The sequence below is a fragment of the Rhinopithecus bieti genome, unplaced genomic scaffold (genome assembly GCF_001698545.2).
Source record: "Rhinopithecus bieti isolate Rb0 unplaced genomic scaffold, ASM169854v2 scaffold_23411, whole genome shotgun sequence".
In the NCBI taxonomy this organism is placed as follows: Eukaryota; Metazoa; Chordata; class Mammalia; order Primates; family Cercopithecidae; genus Rhinopithecus; species Rhinopithecus bieti.
In genome coordinates, this window is record NW_016811046.1 from 523,001 (window position 1) to 547,971 (window position 24,971).

The 24,971-nt window shown below is 32.9% G+C and overlaps 1 protein-coding gene across 2 annotated transcripts in view; it reads right to left on the minus strand.

Moving 5' to 3' along the window:
- The window catches only part of EDIL3 (EGF like and discoidin domains 3), a 458,492-nt gene that overhangs the window by 18,285 nt on the left and 415,236 nt on the right, over positions 1-24,971 (minus strand). For both annotated transcript variants that reach the window (XM_017893438.1, XM_017893439.1), the window contains one exon: positions 3,059-3,214. In XM_017893438.1, coding sequence (XP_017748927.1) covers positions 3,059-3,214 — 156 coding nt within the window. The remainder of the gene's footprint in view (positions 1-3,058; positions 3,215-24,971) is intronic.

Below are 24,971 nucleotides of genomic sequence, written 5' to 3' on the forward strand. Positions count from 1 at the left end.
TCAGATTTCTTTTAAAACTACCAGTTAAATTGGCTGAGTTTAGTCAATTATCATATATTTATAACATAAAAATGTTTTCATTAAAAAATTTTACATTATATGAATAATGTAATTATAAATTACATAATAAATAATAATATAATTATAAACATTATACCATAATGTATGCTTTATGGTCTCACAGGAGAATTACAGCTCACATTATTTTTTGTAAATAGTATGCATCAATCTACTTTCACAATTTTCCAACATGCCTAGTAGAGTCTATTTTTTCCTAACAATAATATTTTTTTTGGTTAGATGTTTGAGGTGATGGATATCCCAATAACTCTGATGTGACCATTAGACACTGTATATGTGTATTAAAATATCATATGTAGCCCCCCAAATATGTACAAGTATGATACATCAATTTAAAAAAGAATTATTTTGGTCATGTCCAAATCGTATGTTGTAACAATTATAGTTCCTAAATATGTGGATTGATAGCTATAATCTATTTTGCTTGTGTTTATGGAGGTAAGTTTCTGGGCTTTAACATTCATTTGAAGGTGGATTTCAAAAGTTTAAAATATGTATCACAAATCCTGAAGCAATCACAAAAACAGCAAAACGTTATGGCTGATAATTTAACAAACACGATTAAAATGGAATCACTGAAAATTTGATTAATCTAAAAGAGTGCAAAAATACGAATAACAAGCAAAAATAGATGTGACAAACAGGAACTAAATAGTAAGATGATAAATTTAAATCCAATTACATTAATACTCTCATCAAGTATAAACTGTATAAATGTTCCACTTGAAAAGCAGGGACAGTCAGACTGGCCAAAAGAAGATCAAATTATATACTGCAGAGAAGGAATACTTTTCAAATATAGAGTACAAATAGGTTAGCAGTAAAAGGATGAAAAAAATGCTAAAAAACTATATGCTAAGGTAGCATTCGTAAAAAGAAAGCTGGAGTTAATATCTATTAATATCACACAAAGTAGATTTCAGAGCAAAAAATACCAGGGATACAGAAGTTCATTTTGTAATGAAAAAGGGTTGAGTTGATCAAAAGGACATTAAGAATCTGTTTATGTATATATTAACAGAGCTTCAAAATACATCAAGTAAACACTGATGTAATGGCAAGAAGAAAGAGACAAATCCATAACAGTTGAAAATTTTCACGTTCCTTTCTCAGTAACTGACAGCACAAGTAGACAGAAAATCAGCAAAGAGGTAGAAAACCTGAGTAACACTATCACACAACTTGACACAAAAAGTTAATGTAAGTTTCAGATTGAGATAATGAAATAAAACACTTTAACAGGAAAATGTCTAGTCTATAAGAAAAATTACTCACATATTAAATCACTTTTTTACATAAATGGAGACAAAAAAGCATTTGAACAGTTTAATGGTTTAACCATAATTTTCTTTACCTTCCCTAACCTATATAAAGATTTCGCTATTATAGACATACTATTTACTGAATCTTACACATGGATAAGTAAATACTCATCTGTCTTAAAATTAATTTCAAGCCTATATAATTCATGAAGTTTAAAAAAATTCATCTTATGAACCACATTGCATCAGAATGCCTACTGTAAAAGGTGAAAGACAGGAACCGAAATAGTTATTTGCAATAAATCATGGCAAACACTTGTCTATAGCTCACAAAATAAGTTTGGAAATAATTTTACAAAATATCCAATGTTTATTCAGTTTAAGATGTCATTGATCATAAATCATGCCATTATTTTATGTTCATCTAGGAAAGAATAAGTGCTCTCAATTAAATTGTGATGTAAGATATACCAGTTTCCAAGATGTTAACATGTGAAATGTGTCTGTGTCCTGAGATGTTACATGGGTGTGTTCTGAGATGTAAAAACGTGACTAGATGTGGTTTTTTAAATCTAAAGCTAAAAACACATCTCCTCTAAAGTAAATTTTGTGTGAACTAAATTTAGACTGTTGAATCACTTAAACAGCCATTCCAGCCCTAGTGTTTCTGGGGAAATTTATAAATTCTCTGCCTTGAATATTTGAAGAAAGAAAGATATTTTCAACACCTCTGTCAGTTAATAATGCAATAACCATAAGGAAGTAAACAGATTACATATCATAAAAATAATTATTAACTCAAATATTTAACATGTATAAAGCAGTGTTACAGTCTCCCCCAAATCCTTGATCTGAGAGTTTTTGTTGATGTCTTCAGAGAGCTAGCATTCCTTGCACAGTTGCTTAATTCTAAGCAACGTGTTAACTTGATTTCACTAATCCAACTGAGGCCATATTTAAACATCTGATCCCAATTAGTCATTGATAAGGCATTGAGCACTTTCATTCTCCAGGGTCTCACAGATACTGAAACCAGTAGATACTATGAAAAGATGCTCAAAATGTTAAATATTAAAACAAAATAAAAATTGTATGGCATTGATTTGTACAGTGTGTGTGTATAGAGGTGTGTATATATGAAATTCAAAGTAGATTATATGTTTAAAAGAAAAATAAACCTATGAATTAAAATACAATGAAGGAAATGGAGCAGAAAAACATCCGAGTTTTTTTGTTGTTGAGCTGTGTAATCACAATTGTTCTTAAAATGTTTAAAATGTTTAAAATGATTTCATTAACCTTTGAAATATTTTCTCCAAAGAACATTTTATCTAACATCAGGAATTTATTTTAATAATGGAAATGACAGTGGCATATATTCTAGCAATAACTATTTACACATGTCTTATGATAAATTATTCAATATTCTATTACCTTTATAAACTATTAGGTGAATCTCAGATAGTCAGATGTTAGGCAATTAGTAATATGAAAATGTTATCAGTAAAGCATTTTTTTCCCCTAGGTTGCACCATTACATACCAGACTGCAAACTCCTTTACAGTACTATTCTTTAAAGCTTTTTATTTAACCTATATTTTCAGTATATGTAGATATTATTTTCAGTACAGATGTATAAGCAGTTCATTCATTCAAACTTGGGTGTAATGTGATCCTCCACTTCTGAACTTTACAAACTGATTTGGGTGACTTACCTTATCTTTTCTTTGCTTTTCATCCTGGTATACAGTCCAGTGTTCTCCATCATTGCTGTAAGCCAGTTTGTAGGAGCCAACGAACTGTACATGACCAAAATCTTTAGCTCCTTGTGTAATGATGCCAGTCACTTTGGTTGGAACAAGAAGATCCACCTAAAAAAAAAAAAAAAAAAAAGAAAAGAAAAATACATGCTTTAAATGCAACCACCAAGTTGTTAACTTGCAAGTATTTTGATCTCAAGAGAATAAAACTATATATATCCTAAAACTAAAAATTTGCCTATTTTTATTTTGGAATCAATGACTGAGTCTATTATTGGCTTACAATTCTGATATTGCCACTGGGTTAATGTAGTCTGAGACTCCTTGAACAACCATTTTGACCATTTTAAAGTCAAATGATGGTCACCTCAGTCCACCAATTAATTTTATATTAAGCTGATTTATCTATCTGTGCAGGATTTTTTTTTCTTTTTTTTTCTTTTTTTGTAACTGAGATAGAACAGATGTGGTTGGGCTGACCTTCCTGAGATTGATCACTACCTGCCAGAACTTTACTTTATAGTTCAATTTTCTGATTTTATTGGTCATTTCAATGAAAATAAAAATAACATTGTAGCTGTGTCCACATCAGGAACAAAAATAGTATTAGATTTTCACAATGGAACATTAGTAAATGCTGTTTCCATAAATTTTAATCAATTCACTAATATATAATTGAGTAATAGTAATCATTGTCCAGTGAAAACCTCCTTTTAGAAAACAACAATTCTAAAATGGTTGAGGAGGAAGGCAAATATTCTTCAACAATGAGGAAGTATTAAATACATGCATTCCTGAATTGTAGAGTCTATGCTCATAATGTGTTCTTTTCTGCAAAATACATACTTTAAAGGGCATGAGACCCATGGAAATTCAGTAAGCATTAAAAATCATCAAAATGTAATTGAAATGCAAAAGATAGGAAACATTTTCATCAAAGAATACACAATATAGAATAGTTCAGTATTTTCCCTTTTTTTCTCTAATTCATTCCTGCATTTTTTTTTTTTTTTTTTTTACATTTTGTGTAATGCTAATTTTTAAAAAATCTAGAAAACTTTGTTTTCTATGTGGACAACTCTTGTAAGATCTTTACCTTTTATGTTTATGTTCCTTGATCTATGGCTTCCTCTCTCTTCCTGCAATAGCCACTTACTTCCACCTATTTCCTATGACTAAGTGCCTTGCTACATCCTTGATCTTATCATCTTTAACTGTCATGATCCCATGTGTGATCTTGGTGCTTTCAACTACTATGTCCTTTTGTTTCTATTTCAGGTCCTCTATCCTGTGAGATGTAAGGTAGCCACAAATAGATAGTCCTGGGTCAGATACAGGCCATGAATGAGAAGAGAGAACTAGAGAGAATGCATAGCTTAAGGTCATATTTAGTGACACAGATGCCCATCAGCAAAGGTGTGAAACAGTTTCCAATGTGTCACAGCCTGTGAATATTCAATATTTTTGAATTTATGTGAGCTTTTGTTAACTTTTGGAACATGTGTTAAAGACTTTAGGCTCAAGTTGCGTGATGGATTAAGACAAAAGACCACCTTTAATGCTCTATTAAAACATTTTCAAAAATCAAACTTTCTGGCTATTTTTCTAAACATGTATCATATTATCTAAAATTTCTTGTGTGTCCAGCAGTAAAGCAGGATGGCAAAATTATGATATCCTGGGAAGGAAATGGTTGATGTCTCACATTATGCTAAGGTTTTCTTGTATGTTCTCATTAATCCTCCCAATAACCATGCAAGGTAGGATATTAATTCCACTTTACAGATGAAGAATTTAATATCGAGATGTAACATAACATGGTGTGTGATCCAAAAATAGACATTGAATAAAGGAATATCACATATTCAAATCAAAGGTCCACCATACATAGAAATTCTTAGAAATCACTCATTGATTTTCTCAGTGAGTGATTACTCATCGATCATTTATATTTTCACTCAATGATTTCTTTCCATTCTCTGTAACTCCTTCAGAAATTTCTAAAGCATCACCACACTCGTCAAACTGACAGCAATTTAAGTCAAACAAAAACAATCTTGGATTTATATTATTAGTAAAGCCCAGTGTTTTATCATGAATTTCCTCTCTGTTCTTCAGCTGTCTGGGCTTTAAAATATAGATTGCTTTTGCTGTGCTAAATCCAAACCTAATTGAGTGCAGACAGCAGGGCAAAGCTGCTCTTCTTCAAAGTGTTCTTAATGTTGCTGGCACTCAATAAATGGAGAAAAAAATCTTAAAGAACTGAGTCAGTGTTTTGCTATCACAGGCAGCAAACACACAGGAACTCAAACAGTGTCACCAAGAATATGATCACCTCCAGGCTGAATTTCCTCAGGTCCTAAACTTCTATAAGTCTTTAGCTAAGATGATGCATTGAGGAGTTTTCTAACATGCCCTTTTCTGCCGTACTTTTTAAAGTCAGCTGGGTTTCCTGCTGGGTGGAGATGTTTTCTCCCTAAGTTGTGTGTCTTGGCTCTTTCCAACAGGTATGTTTTTCTCCCACTCTAACTGCTCCCCTTCTGCAATTTTTTTTTTTCTATCTAGAAATGTTTTTCTTTTTCGTTCCAGTTAAGCCACCTTCTCCACTTAAATAGTCAGCAATCTGTTTAAAGCTGGATTTTGTCCTAAAATGTGCTACATTAAACTTAGAGTACTAGGCCTAAGCAAACCTTCTTTCAGTACAAAAATAATCAGTAACTCACACTGAACATGAGGTTGCTGACAGAGGGCATGTACAGAACTCACCCTGAGAGGCACTCAGACCACATAACCCCAGAGTTCAGCATGCAGAATGATTCCAGCAAAGCCCGTTCCTTAGGACTTAATGGTTGCCCCTGGTCTAGGACCACTCTGCCCTCTTGAAGATCTTCAGGGTAAAAGTTGAGCTGCAAATATACTGGACAAAATACCTTCTGGTCTTTTAGATTCTCACCTCCCCAAAGTTTGGCCAAAATAGGGCAGACTAGGCAGACTATTTAGGGGACTGAGCTGGCTCATGGGTAGATATTTGGCTTCATGCACTGACTGCATGCACTTCATGTCTGGATCTGCCTTAAATGTGTCTTACATGTAACAGGCACTCAACAAACGTTTTGCTGAATTGAGTTGGGACTCATTCTTATGTTCTATGGATAAGAACCAGTTCATGGCTATGAATATCATTATGTATCAGAGCAGAAGATTCTAGCTACATTTCTCTAGTTTTTCTTCGAGGATTTTTCCTTGACACAGTGTCAAGGAAACACAGTGTCACTGTGATATCCATCAATTTTTACTGAGGAAGGCAAGTAGCAAACAATCCTCTCCAATCTTAAGGAATTTGATACTAAGAGTCAGCCTACTCTAATGGAACTGGGTGGTTTGGGGTCCCAAATTGGCTCAAGGATCTTGTACACACTACTTTATCTCTCTACCTCCCAACTTCCTGATCTGAAAAGCGAGGGTAACAATTCTCACAGGACTTTATAAGAACAAGATGAAGTAATACTTATCGTGTGTACAAAAGTAGGTATAGCAATATATAGACAATAGTAAGTATTGTGGAAGACTTTGGTAACATCATGAAATAAAGAAATCTGAGGGAAAAATTTAATATTTGTTTCAGAATATCTTGCTAGAAGGAAATGGAAACAGTGAAATGGGTGACTAGATTGTTCTAGAAACAAGTTCTGGATCATAAAATATTTTGTTTACCATCTCAGGATACATACAAAAATAGTTATTTTACCTTTACTTAAAGTAGGTAAATTTTGAAAAACCTGAAATTCCCATTTATGAGTGAAATGGTTAACTCAAAATAATGTAACAGGCTGGGTATGGTGGCTCACGCCTGTAATCCCAGCACTTTGGGAGCCCAAGGGGCAGATGGTTTGAGCTCAGGAGTTTGAGATCAGCCTGGGCAACACGGTAAAACCCCACCTGTACAAAACTACAAAACTAGCTGGGCGTGGTGGCATGCACCTGTAGTCCCAGCTACTTGGGAGGTTGAGGTGGGAGGAGGACTTGAGCCTGGGAGGTGGAGGTTTTCAGTAAGATTGTGCCACTGTACTCCAGCCTGGGCAACAGAGCCAGACATTATCTCAAAATAAACAAACAAACAATAAAATAAAACAAAATAAAATAAAATAAAATAACAATGTTTATATATTATGCATCTATTTAAATACTGATTGTGATGCAATGGAGATATAGCTCTAAAGTAATATTAAAAGAGAAAATAGATTCCAAATCTTATTGAGTTACTTATTTCACTCTAAGAATGAAAACAAGAGGGGGGATACTTAAGGAGAGAGGATTAAATGATTCAACAGTAAACAAAAAAGTATGGCATGAGAGTTTTGTGGGAATATAAACTTTTTTGTTGTAAAACATCCTGTAATGTTTTGGCAAAGCATAAATATTTTTAGAGTGTGTCTAACTTAGACAAATGGCATAGAATTCAGTGAGCATTTGTTTGAGGAAGTTAAAGATAAACTTCATTTCAGACATCTGCACATCATTCTGATCACAGTTCCCTGGAAGAAGTTGGGGCAGACTGGAAAATTAAGTTGATTTTCATGGAGACATTCTTGAAGGGGTGAGGACAATGAAAAGTGATACAGATAAATAAGTGTGTGAGAAATGTGAACACAGGCCAGTTTCATCACAGAATTTTGCCACTCAGCTGCATCTAAAATGCTCTTATTTGTGCCTTCATATCATGTATTCTGAATTGTGTATTTTATGACTTCATAGAGTTTGTAAAATTAACTCATTAAACAGAAAGGACTTTGAACCTAATATGGTTAACTAGCACAGTATTTGAAAACTGATTTATAGACAAAGTATTTAGATAACATTTGATTTCGATACAGAATGTTTTATCTTAACATTACACAAAACAATTGTAGTTAGTCCCAGTTACATTTAAGGCACATAATTAATGGTACCTGGTATTTGGACAATATTGCTGGTTATCAGATGTTGGCTACACTTGTAGTCCCAATTTGCAGGCCACCTAGTTAATGTGATTAACAATCTGAAATATTCAGCTCCTGTATCTGATCTGATCCAGTTCTGATCTAAAGTTAGGAATCCTTACAATATGATTGAGGCCTGATAACATAAGCATTCTAGGACTCATTACTGCATTCTCCCCTTTACTAAAAAAAAATTTAATTTTCAACAACATTTTAAATCTTTTAAAATAGCAACTGCTTTTTTTCATGTAATACATTAAAATACAATAACTAAAACTAAAAACTCATACCATGAAATAATCTGTCAAAAGATGAAGCTTTCTGTTGTATTGGTGTGTTATGGTATTTTTTTCACATGTAAAACCATGCACAACACATGTATGGTACAATAAACAAATGTTCTGAGCTCAAGTGATCATTCAGTGAGTTTTGTAGGACACCTGGCATATTGTAGACATTCCAAATATACAGGAATCATCTGCCTGAATACAAAATTGAGATAATTTTGTACTTAACAATTACCTGCAATTACAACATGAACAGTGCCATATGTCAATCTGAACTACAACCTATGATTGTGGTCAGCTTATAACTATTAATTTTTAAAAGAACTTATTTAGAATCATGCAAGCAGTTCAACTGCACATTTTTTACTGAGAATGGGAGGTAACATGATAATTATGAATATTTTATATTTAACATTTTAAATTTTAATTATCTTTTTCATTATGAATAAGATATATGCTCTGTAGAAAAATTTATTAATAGAAAGATTAAAAAACAAGTCTGTATTACCATAAGCTATAATCACTGCTTTCCTTCCCAATTCAAATATGTTTCCAGACAAATTTGTTGTTCTTGGTATTTGAAAAAAATATTATTTGTTACCAGACGTTGGTTATACTTTTCACCCATATTTGCAGGCAATTAGTTTACTCTTTATTTCTCAATATTTCAATAGTAATTATGTTATTAAAATATTTTTATATTTTCTATTTTTAATACATATGTATTTATTTACACCTAGTATGTCATTTTAAGGAGTTACTACAATCATTAACTTATTATAAAACATTTACTCCCTCCATCCTCAATTTTTCTATTAAAATTAACATTCTCATACAATCATAATCCTCTCATCCTGGGCCACATATCTCTTCATTTCTACAGCATAAATTCAAATAATTAAGGTTACTTGGTCAAAGAAAATGATCTTAAAAATAAACAAAAAAAGGCCTTTCGAACATAAAAGTTATAAACACATACAGTGAAAGTTTTAGTTGGTGTAAAGAGATATAAGGAATGCATTTGAAATGAACTATAATTCTACTATACATAGTTAACTCCTGTCAACTTTTTTATATTCATATTTTTAGACATTTCCTATTACCATATATCTTCATAAAGTTAGCTCATATTAGAACGGGCGTGGTGGCTCACTCCTGTAATCTCAGCACTTTGGTAGGCTGAGGAGGGTGGATCACGTGAGGTCAGGAGTTTGAGACCAGCCTGGACAGCATGGAGAAACCCCATCTCTACTAAAAATACAAAAATTAGCCGGATGTGGTGGCAGGTGCCTATAATCCCAGCTACCAGGAGGCTGAGGCAGGAGAATCACTTGAACCTGGGAGGCAGAGGTTGCAGTGAGTCAAGATCACACCACTGCACGCCAGCCTGGGTGACAGAGCTGGCCTCTGTCTCAAAAAAAAAAAAAAAAAAAAAAAAAAATCTTAGCTCATATTATACATGCACTCTTACAATTGTATCTTTTCATTTACAATGGATATTTTTACATCTAAATAATAGTAATTTCTAATGACTATAAAACATTCCTTATTGTATGTGCATGAATGAATATGAAAATTATTTAACCAATCCCTTATTGATATTCATTTAATTTGTTTCCAATTCTTTTACTATTGGAAGAAAAACAGCCTCAACTCTCATGTGTATTTGTTTGCCCACTGGTGCAACTGTTTCCTTATAGATACTAAGAACCTGGCATTTGAAATGTGATACACATTGTTTCATTTGTCTTCATAAAAATTACATTCTTCCATCTGCTATATAAAATAACCCTTTACACAACAATCCCATTTTTAAATAAAATTTTACATTTAAATACATTTTATTTTTTAAAAAATTAATACATAATAATTGTACATATTTATAAGGAATCTAGTGATGTTTTGATACTACAGTGTCTAATGATCAGATCAGGATAATTAGCATATCTGTCAGTTCAAATATTTATTATTGATTTTTGTTGGGAACATTCAGAAACCTCCATGTAACTATTTGAAACCATATAATATATTATGGTCAACTATAGTCATCTGACAGTGGTATAGAAAACTAGAAATTATTTCTCCTATCTAGCTGTAATCTTATTTCCTTTATCAAATATCTCCCTAACCTTCTATTCCCTCTACCTTCCCAGTCTGTAGTATCCTCTGTTCTACTTTTTACTTCTATGAGATCAACTTATTTTAGCTTCTACATAAGTGAGAACATGTGTGCTTAACTTTCTGTGTATTTTGACAAATTGAAAAGTGGTATTTTACATTTAATTTACTTAAATGTCACCAAGTGGCATTTAATTTATATTTTCTTAATTGTTCAGTGTCACTAATTATATATACATACAGTCTCTTTCATGTTCTTTGTCCATTACCTATTGGATTAGAAATTTTCCTGTTGATTTTTAAGAATTATTTATATAGTATCATATATGGTTTGTTATATTTGTTGCATTTTTTTCTAATTTGCTATGTCACTTAATTTTATTTTTAGCACAAGTTTTCAATTTTACTCTACTCAAATGTATCAATTACTGTTTTTGTGATTGCATATTCTTGTATGGCTTAAAAGATAATTTACTTGATTAGATCAGTTAAAACTACAGTTTTCTCTGAGTTTTCCTTTCAAGTTTTATTTTATTCTTTCTTGTTACTGAACCCTCTTGGTTTTATGTGTATACATAATGTGACATAGGATCACAGTATATATATATATATATATATATGGTTAAGAACACAATTTTTTTCAACACTGTTTTTTTTTTTTTTGTTTTGTTTTGTTTGTTTTTAATTTTTTTTTTTGAGTTGCAGTCTCGCTCTGTCGCCCAGCTTGGAGTGCAGTGGCCGGATCTCGGCTCACTGCAAGCTCCGCCTCCCGGGTTTACGCCATTCTCCTGCCTCAGCCTCCCGAGTAGCTGGGACTACAGGCGCCGCCACCTCGCCCAGCTAGTTTTTTTGTATTTTTTAGTAGAGACGGGGTTTCACCATGTTAGCCAGGGTGGTCTCGATCTCCTGACCTCGTGATCCGCCCGTCTCGGCCTCCCAAAGTGCTGGGATTACAGGCTTGAGCCACCGCACCCGGCCCCCTACTATTTGTTTTATAATCTATGCCTTCTTTGCTTTATCCCCCACCTGAGTGATTGTTTCAAGGTTTGCTCTTTGTTCTAGAAATTAATAGTATTAATCATCATCCACCAGTATATATCCTGATAAAGGTTTCTTGTATTGCTTTGGACAGAACAAAGTTGGTGCATTCAAGCTGCAGACTGTTTTCTAGGAGAAGACATGCTCAAAAGGTTTTCTTGAGTTGTATTTTAAAATGTTGCTTCTGCTTTTTATGGTGCCTCATTCTAGAAGGCCAGTTGTCCAAAAGCTGAGTTTTTATTTCTGAGGGTTTTATTTTGTAACATTTTCCCACTCATCCTTTTCATTTATTTATTATTTTCCTCTGCATTCTCAGAGAGTTTCTCCATTCTGTCTTTAATATTATAGATTTATTTTTGATAATGCAATTTTAACATATATTTTAATCTATATTTTGAAACATATTTCAGGGAAATTGGAAAAATACAGCAGTTCCCTCATTTTATCACCATTAATCTTACCTTCCCTATTACTCCTCTATTATGTCATAAAGAAGAAATACCTTTTTTTTTTTTTTTTTTTTAAAGAGACAGGGCCTTGTTCTGTCACCTAAGCTAGAGTGAAGTACATGATTATAGCTCATTGCAGCCTCAAACTCCTAGGCTCAAGCCATCCTCTTGCCTCAGCCTCCTGAGTAGTTAGGGGCTACAGGCATGCACCTAATGCCTGGTTAACTTTTTATTTTTTGTAGAAGGTGCCTTGTTGTGTTGTCCAGGTTGGTGTTGAACTCCTGACCTCAAGCAATCCTCCACCCTTAGCCTCCAAAAATATTTTTATATATGCTCTTGAAATTTGGTTGTTTGTTTTTTCCATAGAATATTTCCCACTTAAAAAATTTTTTTTCATACCTTTAGAAAAATCCCTATCCTTTCCTTGATCTGCACACTTAAAAGATAGGACCTATATTATCTTGTTTTCCCTTTTTACTTAACTTGAAATGAGAGAGCAGTCCTGATGTTTGTCACATACCAGTCATATAAGCTTCTCTTTGTTCCTTACCATCTATCAGACAGTTGCAAGAATTTCTTGGACTTTTTATAAATGCCCAGCAGACATTTAGGCAGTATAGCTTATCTGGTCTAAAGCACAAAACTCTCCTACTTTTGCTGTTTTCCTCTGAATATAGAAAAGTTATTTTATTTTCTTAATAATCCAAAATCCAAAGCTTTCTGTTATTTTTTTCATTCAATGGAGATTTTGCTGAGATAACTGAACATCCATTGTTTATTTCTCTATTATATAATTTATGTATTATCACAATATTGTCAATCTTCTCTTGTCAAAATGTAAAATCACAGGGGCAGACAACTTGATCCATGTTACTTGGCATATGCCTGGCCTACATGTTTCATGAAATATCTACTGAATGAATAGTTTCATATTTTTGGATTAAGTGAGTTAATGTATCCAATGTGTTTTCTATTCATCTTTGTCACATTTGTATTACTGAAGGTTTATTCTGTCTGCAAATGGGAATGGTGGTGTGTTAGGAAGTCAAGTACTGACTACAGCAAGATGTTTCTGGTTGTGGCAAAATGACCAGTGAGTTTCTAGCCTGCGGTGCAGGCTCTGGGTCTTGGCCACTGCTGCTCTGATTCAGATGTCACAGTTCACATACTGTAGTGACAAGGACACATTGCCCAGAGACTGGGAAGTTACCAACAGGCATCCCAATGCACATAAATTTGTGCCCATACTTTAGGATGATGGGAAGGGAATGAAAGTCTGCAGCAATCATGACTCATAAGTTGAACGAGTAAAATAATGTATGTGATTTACTTATAACCACAATATAGGAACATTAAAAATCAGGTACACTTTATCAGCTCCAGGGGAACTTTCCAAATATAGTTGTCAGCAGTGTTTGAGAAAACTCAACCAGGCTTCACTAAGACTCCATGTATATGAATGAAAGTTCATCTATCAAGATCTCATTAAATCTCAAGTAAGTTTAAAAGGTTAAAAAGAGCCAAAATTATAAACCTTATTAATAAACTCATTTAGAGTTAATAAAATGATGTTATAAAGATTAAATATAATGCTCTTGCATTGATTTAAGTCATGATATATTTTTTAAAAGCTTGAATTTGTCTTTTAAAAAAATGAACAGATCTTTATAATATCTTATATGCATTTTAGTTTGAAATGGTTTTGAAAAAATGATTCTAAAATAATTTTAGTTATAAATAACTAAAATTGGCATCAAATTAGGCTAATTCCCCAATTTCTTCAAGACCTATGTCAGAGAGAATAAAACATGTTTGAAGAAAAATATAAAACCCTGGAAACTTTTAGGGAAAAGAATCACACTTTTCTTATTGGATTACTGAAAGTGACTTTCTGCTGAGTTCATCAAAAACAAAATTACCCTGGGAGAGGAGAATTAACATATCTTCTTTATTTGCCTTTCAAGCCTAATTTTGATTAGTCTGGGGACTTCGACTTATTACATGAATAAAAAATTCAGGGTGGTGGTTAATTGAATCAGTCTATAATTGATAGAGTCATTATTAATTGGTTAATGGAGATTTAATACAAGTTTTTGATCAAAGAGCACAGTGATATTCAATAAAGATTTTTCAGATACTTTAATTACAGCAGTGACAATGCACAAATGAAGTAGAAAACACAGACAATTATCAGTAAATAATTTGCATGTGATTTAGAAAACAATTACATACTTTTAAGTAGTACCTGAAAGAGTTTGTTATTTAGTGCTTTTTGATAGCACAGTGTGAATGCTGTATAGGTAGGCATTGTGTCAGCATCTTTTGGATAGCCAAACACTCAGTGAGCTGGTGATCAGACTTGCATGTACTTCAAGTAGCTACAATTTAGTTGATTGATTACATGTGTAAAAACTATCTGAATATATCTTTGACAATTACTTTACTGAATATAATTTTATGCAAAGTGTTGTATTATGTATAACCATTATATAAAGACTGGTGTTCCCAAACATAAAACATCTATATACTAATTTGTGTGTCTATATGTAGAACTACATACATTTTATTCTGTAACAAATAAATAAAACTCATAAGAACTGAAAATATAGGTTGGTGCAAAAGTAATTGTGGTTTTGATCATTAAAAGTAATGAGAAAAATCACAATTACTTTTGGACCAACTTAGTAAAACATCCACAGAGTAAAGTATATTGTAACAGCAAATCACGCTGCATATACTTAATATTAGGAGGCCCTTGACAATGAGGAAAATTGACAGAACACACAATGTATTTTTGTGCTTTGTGCTTGCTGGAGGAGCTATGCATTTTATGTTGATATAAAACTTAATCATTCTTACAATTTGTAAATCGTCCACAGAGTCCTTTACGTCATTTTGTTTCATCAGACCATGTGAGCCTTAATTGTAGATTTTTTAGTATTAGTTGGATATGTGCATGTTTTATGGTGATTGATTTTTAGGCTAAAACAAAACAACATTCCAAAGAAACCCAGATGTAAATTATTTCCCTTTGACCTTATGAAAGGAAGTGGGAAGGGGCATGGCCTCTTAGAAATCAAGCAGGAGGTAAATGCTTCAAATTGCTTTGGGAAAATGTGCCATCAACGTCAGCAGTCGAAAAACAGCCCAGGTCAGCAGAGAGTTCTGAAAAGATTGGAGAGGAGAGGAGAGGGAGATGACTCAGCAGGAACAGAATTGCCTGCAGATTACAGGGTTAAGAGCCACTGACACAGAAAGTGGACTGCCCCAAAGGATGACAATTAAAAAAAATTTTTTTGTTCAAAGGTCAGAGTATACATATACTAGGAATAAAAGGGATACGAATTATTTCCATTCAAATGCATGGTCCGTAGCACTGTCAGCACTGTATTTGTATAAGAAGAGCAACGAGGCTCCGGCAGATCTGGCAGGGCTATCTAGGTCCTCAGCACTTCAGTCATCATAAATTATACTTGTAGTCTTAAAGAGCCTCATTAAAAGTCATGATTATAGATTTTCTCATTGAATACCCATAAAATCAACATGTTTTATCTACTCATATTTATATTAATTTATTTATTGTGTGTGTGTATATATATATATCTATACTCTTCTTTTGTTATTGATGCTAATTTCCATTTGCTTTGTTCCCAGTGGAAATAAGGAGCAGCTGTTGTATTCTTAAAACTCCAATCTCATCCATCTTTTCCTTTAGGTCCTAATATCTATTTCCTTAATATAGTACCAAGGTCTTTTGAGCTTAATAAATGGTAGAGTATGGAACCAGATGTTGAATGCTGATAAAATCTGAATATAATTTAATGAGTATATTTTAATTAGGTCCTACAGTGTATGATGTGGCCTGGGTATTTCTATGATGAAGCCAAAAAAACATATATGACTATAGTTATAAAGTTTTGACTTGAATGTAGGGTATAAACTTTCATAAAATATTTTGTTCATGACTGCATGTGAGCAATAAGATGCTTAGACTTTACTTGTTTTGAGAAATGGCCTATATTTAAGGGACTCATATATATGCCTGTCTCAGAAATTATACAAGGGCTAATTTCTTTCTGTACTCAGCACCAAATAATCTCATATTTTAAAAATCACCGTCTTTAGCTCTAAAACTATTCATGCGCTGTACTTTCTATTACTATAAAATAGCTCATAAACCACAATCTTAAATTAGGTATGGAATTAATAAATCACTTGAAATAAACTCATTATATAAAACTTATTTTTTTGCATATGTATTCAATATTTTAAAAACTTCTCAAGTTATAGCTCACTTAACTGAGGACTCGTTTGTAGATTTAAATAAAGAATTTTATAAGACACCTCCATCTGTTGAACATCTTTTACATAACTGTCTTTGATATGTGATGGGAGGCTTCAGTCTCAAAGCTGCTGACATTTTAAACATAATTTGAAAAAAAATCAGATGTGACATCAACAGGAAATAGAAGTATAATTCCTTTTTTATATGATATTATAAGAGTTTAAGGATCCTGAATTCCAAAGTTTTTTTTTTTTTTTTTTTTTTTACGGAGGCTCGCTCTGTCACCCGGGCTGGGGGGCAGTGGCGTGATCTCGCTTACTACAACCTCTGTCTCCCGAGTTCAAGTGATTTTCCTGCCTCAGCCTCCCGAGTAACTGGGACTACAGACGCCCGCCACCACACCTGGCTGATTTTTGTATGTTTAGTAGAGACGTGGTTTCACCATATTGGCCAGGCTGGTCTCGAACCCCTGACCTTGTGATCTGCCTGCCTCTGCCTCTCAAAGTGCTGGGATTACAGGCATGAGCCACTGCACCTGGCCAATTTTGTTTGTTTTTTATAGAGATGGGGTCTCACTGTGTTGCCCAGGCTGGTCTTGAACTCTCAAGCAATCCTCCTGCCTCGGCCTCCCAAAGTGCTGGGATTACAGGCTTGAGCCACCGTGCCCGGCCTCCAAAGATATTTTTAATGAAGTTCAAGTACTAACTTTAACACAAGAGGAATCTTGTAAAAATTATTAGAATGACACTAGAAGTATAATAGCAGAAAATTAATTAACAGTGGAACCAATCAACATGGAGGCATCAGAACAAAAAGAGAAATAAAATCCGTCCTCATAAACAACTCACCAGATACGTCTCAAGCTTCTGGCTTGTTGTATTAAAAGAGGTTATTTTGACATGACTTTCCAATTATGAATAAATCTGTTACATTTCAAGAAATGCTAAAATATCTATTAGTTTAGGAATTAGAATATAAGCTATGACATAAAATTTATGTTAAACAGAATCACTATAGGCCTAACACAAATGACTCCTGAAAGTCTCCCTAAGACACTCAGAACAGAGGTTACACACATATATATATACTTCCAGATTAATATTCCATATTTTAAAAAACATGGCCTTGTGTTGGGATGCATTGCTTCCAACTCTTTTGTAGAGTAGCATTTTCTTTAAAAAGTAACAGACAATGACATAAATTGTCATGTTGACAATATGCTTCAGGAATCAGAAATATCCTTGTTGTTTGGGAGACTGAAAGGTAAACCGTCAAGACTAAATCTGAAATAACACTTTTTTTTCTGAAAAGCTTTCATGTCACAACAACTAATGTGCTGTATTTTCAAGAGGGAAAAAATAATAATAATCCAACAATAAAGCCCAGGTATTAATGAATATGTCAAACATTTGTACACTGAGAATGCTTTTGTTAAAGACTTTTAGCAGATACATTGTATTAAATTGAGAACTTTCCGTCTTCTATTTATTTGCAATGAAAATTTTAAATCATGAATAAATGTATTGGATTCTATGAAATTAATCATGAATAAATGTATTGGATTCTATGAAATTATCTCTCTCTTCATATTAAGATAATCATGCAGGTTTCTTTTTTAATTAATTAATACAAAACCAACACCCAACCAACCTGAGAACTGTGACATCGACAATACTTACGTTAACCCTGTTTAGCCTGTCCTTTACTTCTCCCCACCAAGGATACTCAATCCTAAATTGTTTGTTGTGCCCTTGCTTTTTAAAATATAATTTTATAATTATGAATGTACTCCTACATAATATTTAGTCTTGTCATAAAATTTATAAAGAATTTCATACAGGAATCTTCTGGAACTTGCTTTTAAAACTCAGTGTCATATTACTAAGATTCAACTAAATGTTTGTTTATAAAGTTACTTTATTTTTACTGCACCATAACATTCCATGTATACATAAATGACAATATATTTATCTCTTCTCCTGTCATTAGTATTTGATTATTTCCAGTTTTTGGCTTTTAAGATCAGTGTGAGGAACATTCTTATACTTATCTCTTGGTAAAGATACTCAAAATTTTACTTGAAAATATATCTAGGAGTAAGATGCTTTTGGTTGATAAGTGTATGAATGTTTAACTTTATAGATAAGAACAATTTTCAAATATGGTTTTGCCAATTTGTGCTACCACCATCAAGATAGCTACATCCTTCAGCTTTAATTTCCTAACTTGGTGATTACTGTTACAAGATTTTTTAAAGTGAAAACATTTCATGCATTTCTGAAATAAATTTTCCTTTACTAGAAAACATATTTAAATTTTCATGTATTCTATTTACTAATATTCTATTAAAGACTTCTACATCATTGTTCACAAGGAAGATTCTCAATCAATTTTTTTTTCTTGTACCCTCTTTGTCCACTTTTGGTGCCAGGAAGTCGTGGTTTAACAAAAGAATTTGTGAAGCTTTACTCTCTGTCTCCTGTGGAGTAGTTTGTGTAACACAGAGAATATGTATTTTCTGAAAGCTATAAAATCTAATTTGATATCTTTAATTATATGTCTATTCAAAGTTTCTTTTCGTTTCGTTTTCCCTTGCTTTTTCTCTTGAACATATACATGGGTTTTCAACTTCTCCGAGTAAATTTTGGTAATGTTTCTTTTACTACAACAATTTTTACTACATTTTAAATGCATTGGCATAAAGATGTTTATATTATTTTTTTTCAACTTAGTCTATATTTCAGCCCAGTTTTTCACAGTGAATATTTTGTCTTTATTCTCTTGGATAATTTTGTCAACATTTTAACCATTTCATTAGTTTTCTTCAAAGAACCACCTTCTAAACCTAGAAATAAAAGGTGATTTCTTTTAATGAATAACAGATTTCCTATTCCCATTTACAGCAAAATTAAATGCAGGCTGAAATTCTGGAAGAATCTCCTTAAAATTAGATGGCAGGTATCATGTTCTAACCACCTCTTGTCTTAAACACTATACTGAAGACTTTATATAAAACAATAACAAGAGAAAAGAAATAAGCATACAAAATGAAGTAGGAGATACAAAATTGCTGCTGTAAGCATATGATATAACAGAAAAGGAAAAGATTACAAACACACTTTTCAATGAATAAGATAGTTTAGCAAGGTTAGTTGCTACAAGATTGTCATTGGAAATCTGTAACAGTTCTATCCACTAGGCTCATCCAAATAGAAAATGTAAATTTTAGAAACCAATTCGCTATAACAACAAATGTTTTATGGTACTTACAGAATGGGCATCTACACAGAGATTGAAGTCCTTAATAAAAAACAATTTTAACACCTTTGAATAACTTAACGGAATACCTAAGTAAACGCAAAGATATAACCTACGTCATAAATGAGAAACCTCAACATAAAAAAGATATCAATTTACTCTAAAAGTCAGCATATTCAAAAACAAAATTCCTTCAGAATTTTGGAGAAATGTGCTAAAACTGATCTGAAAATCTATGTGAAAAAATCAAGGACCAAGAAAAACCTAGACAATTGGCTGCATGGCTGGTGGTGGCAATAGGGTGAGGGATATGCCACTTAAGATTAATCCTTAAAATAAGTACAACTATATGATTAAACAGTGATACTGTTATAAGGATAGACAAGCAGAAAATAATAACAAAACAAAGACAGAAACAGGGTCATCTGAAAGCTTGGTATGGATTGGAAATAACAGAACAACCCGATGGAAGTTGGACTCAATAAAAGATCCTGCAGAAATTGGCTGTTTATACAGAAAATGAGTCCTTCTTTTCACCATCTCCCAAATTAAATCCCAATAGGCTAAATCTCTTAAATGTAAAAAGTGAAACTTCAAGTATTTCAGGAGAAAATATGAAAGCTAGCATTTGTGACGTGAAGTAGAAAGTAATTTTATAGCAAAACATAAAAATGACACATTTTACTATATTAAAATGAAAATTTCCATACAACTAAAGCATAGTAAACAAAATCAAAAGAAAACATAGAGCCTGAGAGAAGATATTCTTACAAAAGTCCTAAGAACTATGATAAATTGTTACAAAGGCAAACAAACCCATAGAAAAATTACAGACAAAAGAGACATAGGTAACTCAGACAGTCTGAAACTCTCTGTAGGATGAGATATAAAGGAAAAGATGACAAGTTTCACTAGTAATCAGGGAAATACAAATTACAACAGCACTTAGATTCCATTTCACATCCCAAACTTAAAAGTTCAACAATACTAAGTGTTAGGTGTTGGCGAGTAGATAGAGCAAGAATAACTCCCAGGCACTGCTGATGAAAATCCAAATTGGCTTAACAACTTTGTAGGACAAATTAGTAATATTTAGTGACACTGAAAATGTACACAGCCATTGATTCAGGAATTGCACTCCTAGACATATTTCTGAGATAAATTATCACAAGGGGACATATATAATAAACTTGTCTGTAGCATTACTGTTATAGCAAATATTTATGAAAAGTTATAAAGTCTATGAACAGAATTGATAATGAAATGGGATTAAAATGAATACAATAGAATTATATGTATCAACTTGGAAAATCTCAAAATATATTATTGAACAAATACAAAAACATTAATGTAAATGAGATAATAAGTTACAGATGAATATGAACGTTTATATTTTTTAACTTTAAGGTAGCATAGAAAGGTACCTATGGTAGCTGCATAGACATTGCTATCATCACCTTTTTCTTCTAACATTGCCACCAACTGTCCCAGGACCTCCTGGAATGAAGGCTATGGTGAGGTCTAGATTGGACATATAGGGGCTCTATTGCCTCAATTTGACTCTTCAGAGGTCAAGAATTCTCTTACTATTTATGATTCTAATGAATACATGAACCATAGGTTCCTATGCAGTAGCCCCAATGGGCCAGGTAACACAGCTCAGAAATTTGATGACATCCATGTCCTGTAGGGCAGACTCTGATCACTGAGAAAAGAAATTGGAAAAAACCTAATAGATAATATTCTGCTCCCTTCCCACCTCTCATTCTAGCCAGTAACACCAATGCACAGTGAAACCCTTAAGACCCTCTGGAGACTCTGAACAACTCAGCACCTATGTTTTCTGGTGAAACTGTAGCTAGTTCAATTACTCACAAACCTTTTACCTATTTTCTTTTCTTTAGTTCTGCATTCTTGCTGACCTGGGATTGTACCATCTAAATGATACTTAACTTCAGGTATTTAACTTCAGGTGTTTTTGTGTTTTTTGTTTTTGTTTTTTATGGGCCCTTTGGCTAACACAACTATTTATAGAATATTGTTTATTATTTACTATAAAACTGCAATGGAAGCTAAGGCAATTAGGTAAGGAAATTAAATAAAAGGTATCTGGATTGGAAAAAAGTAAATCTATCTTTATTCAGATGGCATGATCTTGTATATAGAAAATCCCTGTAATCCCAACATTTTGGGAGGCTGAGGTGAGCGATTACAAGGCCATGAGATCGAGACCATCCTGGCCAACATTGTGAAACTCTGTCTCTAAAAATAAAAAAAATTAGCTGGGCCTGGTGGTACACACTTGTAGTCCCAGCTACTCGGGAGGCTGAGGCAGGAGAATTGCTTGAACCTGGGAGGCGGAAGTTAAAGTGAGCCATGATTGTGCCACTGCATTCCGGCCTGGTAACAGAGTGAGATTCTGTCTCGAAAATTTATAAATCATAATAATAATAAAAAAAACCCCAAAACCTCAAAGAATCCACTAAGAAATATTAGAACTAATAAACAAATTCAATGAGTTTGTAGGACACAAGATCACTATATAAAAGTCAATTGGTTTTCTATATCCTAGTGATGAATGAAATTAAGAAAACAATTATACCTACAGTACCACTAAAAAGAATAAATGTGAGGATAAATTCAACAAAGGAAATGCAAGACTCATACAGTAAAAACTACAAAACATTGTTGAAAGACATTAAGGAAGACAAATAAATGAAAAGATATCTCATGGTTGTCCGATTGGAAGACTTAGTATTGTTAAATGGCAATACTCTCCAAATTGATCTACAGGTTCAACATATCCCGAACAAAATCTCAACTGGCTTCTTTGCAGAAGATGACAAACTGATCCTGAAATTCATATGGAAATTCAAGAGGCCCCAATTAGCCAAAACAATCTCAAAAAAACTCCACAAAGTTTGAGAATTCATACTTTCAAATTTCAAAACTCACTAGAAAGCTAGAAAAATCAACACACTGTGGCACTGGCATTTAAATATAAATACATGTATATACATACTTGGAAATAAGTATGTATTTGAAATAAAAATGGGACAATGCTAACTTCTGTTAAATTTGAGTATTATATCATTCTCTGTGTATGATTACAATATTTTTGTAATTTAATAAAACAGTATATTGTGAACTCCTGGGAATGGAATGAAATAATCTTCATATTTGTTTTTGCTTCTTAAATATTCAGTAGGGGTGAGGAGGGATAGAGTATTTTAAGGTGTCAGTCTGAATTTTTCCAGTTAACACTGACACTATATATTTAGTTTTGGGTATGACTTAAAAACACTAAATCTGTGAACACAAAGTAACCAATGATTAGCCAAATTCTGAATATTTTTAAACAATTCTGCTAGCCCAGAGTATTGTAACTTTAGGCCAAGCAGAAACTAATATCAGGACTGTTTAAAATCAAATATCTTTATTTTACTTTTGTATTTCACATGACCTCTTTTATTATCATTTTATTATTACTACAGCCAAAACTAACCTTAAGCCATTCATTTTAAAGAAGACTTTGCCATCTGCCAGCTTAATTCATTTTGTATTACTTGTTTTCAAATTTCTACATTTCTGCTGCATCTGGCACAAAATAAACATGGCAAAAAACATGAAATAACAATTTAAGCTACAATATTTCATAATTACAAAAGTAGGTTTTCCAAAATGACAGACAGACCTGCTCTAGTATAGAAACTATATAGAATTATGTTATTTCCCATCAATGCTATCATGTTCTTAAGTTTCACCAAAAAAAAAAAACTAACACATGTGATTTAAAGATTTCTTAAAACTATGAATAACAGTATCAAAATTTGATAAAACTAATTAAAAAATATTTATTGGCTTCCCAATATGTTCTTCTACTTCCTCCCAGCTTTTATTATATGGCATAATGCCTAGGACAGAGCTAGATCTTCAACAAATTTTATTTTGTTTTATTTTCCATTACTGAATGAGGCCAAAATTAATATATCAATTAATAACTTAAAATTAATATATTTATATTTGATATTAATTTGAAACTCAAATGTAAGGGCTCTAAGCATTTCATTAAATAACCTCTTCCCATTTCCTCAATTATTCCATGGCAAATCCCTCCAATTTCTCCTCCCCGGCTTTCCCAAATACTCCTGTCTTTGTTGAGAATTTTGGCTGTTGTTTGTAAATATTTCCTCCTTTTTCTGAAATTTCTAACTCGTATTTAAGGGCATAGCATGAGGATCACATATTTTTATAACTCCTTCCCTGGCATCCTCTTTGTAGTAGAGTTGACTTCTTTTTATATCTCTAGAATAAGATTAATAGTAATTTTGTGTATAATAATAATTGGATTGAGTGTTTATTCATCACTAGGAAATGAGTAAGTATTCACATGATTCATCTACTCATCCTCTGAGTCAGTTTCTATTACTGTACAGTTTTACAACTCAGGGAGCCTCAGAGAAGCTATGTGGCTTTTTCAAGGTCACAGAGCTTATAGGTGACGGAATAAAGATTTTCCACCCAATCTATCTGATGTATGTTTGGCCACTGTGCTGAATTGTTCAGTTTGGACCCTACAAACAAGCTCCTGGTAGATGGGGCACAAGTGGAAGCCAAGCTTCAGTCTGTGTTCTGTTTCCCAAGTCGTACACTCTTGAGTGGCTGAAATAGCAGCCAGGAGGAAAGGGATCAATTTTTCTCATGGGTCTCCCCAACGGAGGTACTTTTGTAACTTATTTGCACCAGTGAAAAGTCTTTTTATAATTGCTTCGAAGGAACCATATGAACTAGTATGGGTTTCAGGCAGGTTCTAGAACCTTTGCTCCCAAAGACCAGTTTATAGTCTCTTTAGCATATCCTTCCACTATAGGATGTATCACATTGTATTTGCAGTAATCTGCTTACAAATGTTTGTCCTCTGCTAGATTTCGTGCTCCTTGAGTGCTACAATCATGTTTCTGTAATCTCTGTATTTTTAAAACTTACTGCCAACTCTGTACATATTAGGTATTGAGGAACATGCTTATTAATTCGATAGATCGACAGATGAAATGAAAGAGATTGGATCAGGAAAAGAAGTTGAAGTTTGTTTTTAAAATATAGCAAGATCAACTTTTCTTCATAAACAGCAAGGGAAAATTATGTGTAAACAGCCAAAGAAATGTTTGAGTGAAGAAAAAGATCTCCTGAGACCGAAGTTTTAAGGTGGAGTAGTAAGAACTTCATGTTATACTCCATGGCACTGTGAATTTGGCAGCATTGAGCAATACAAACTTTGTCAGGAAAAGATTACACTTAACAAGAATGACTTTAATGTCTTTTCAGTAATGTACAATGAGGGAAAAGTCCCCAGATTCAAAGAGAAGTAATGAGGACCAAAAACTCAGGGACAATCTGACCAGTGGAAGGACAGGGGCTTTCTTTTTTTTTTTTTTTTTTTTTCTTTTTCATTCA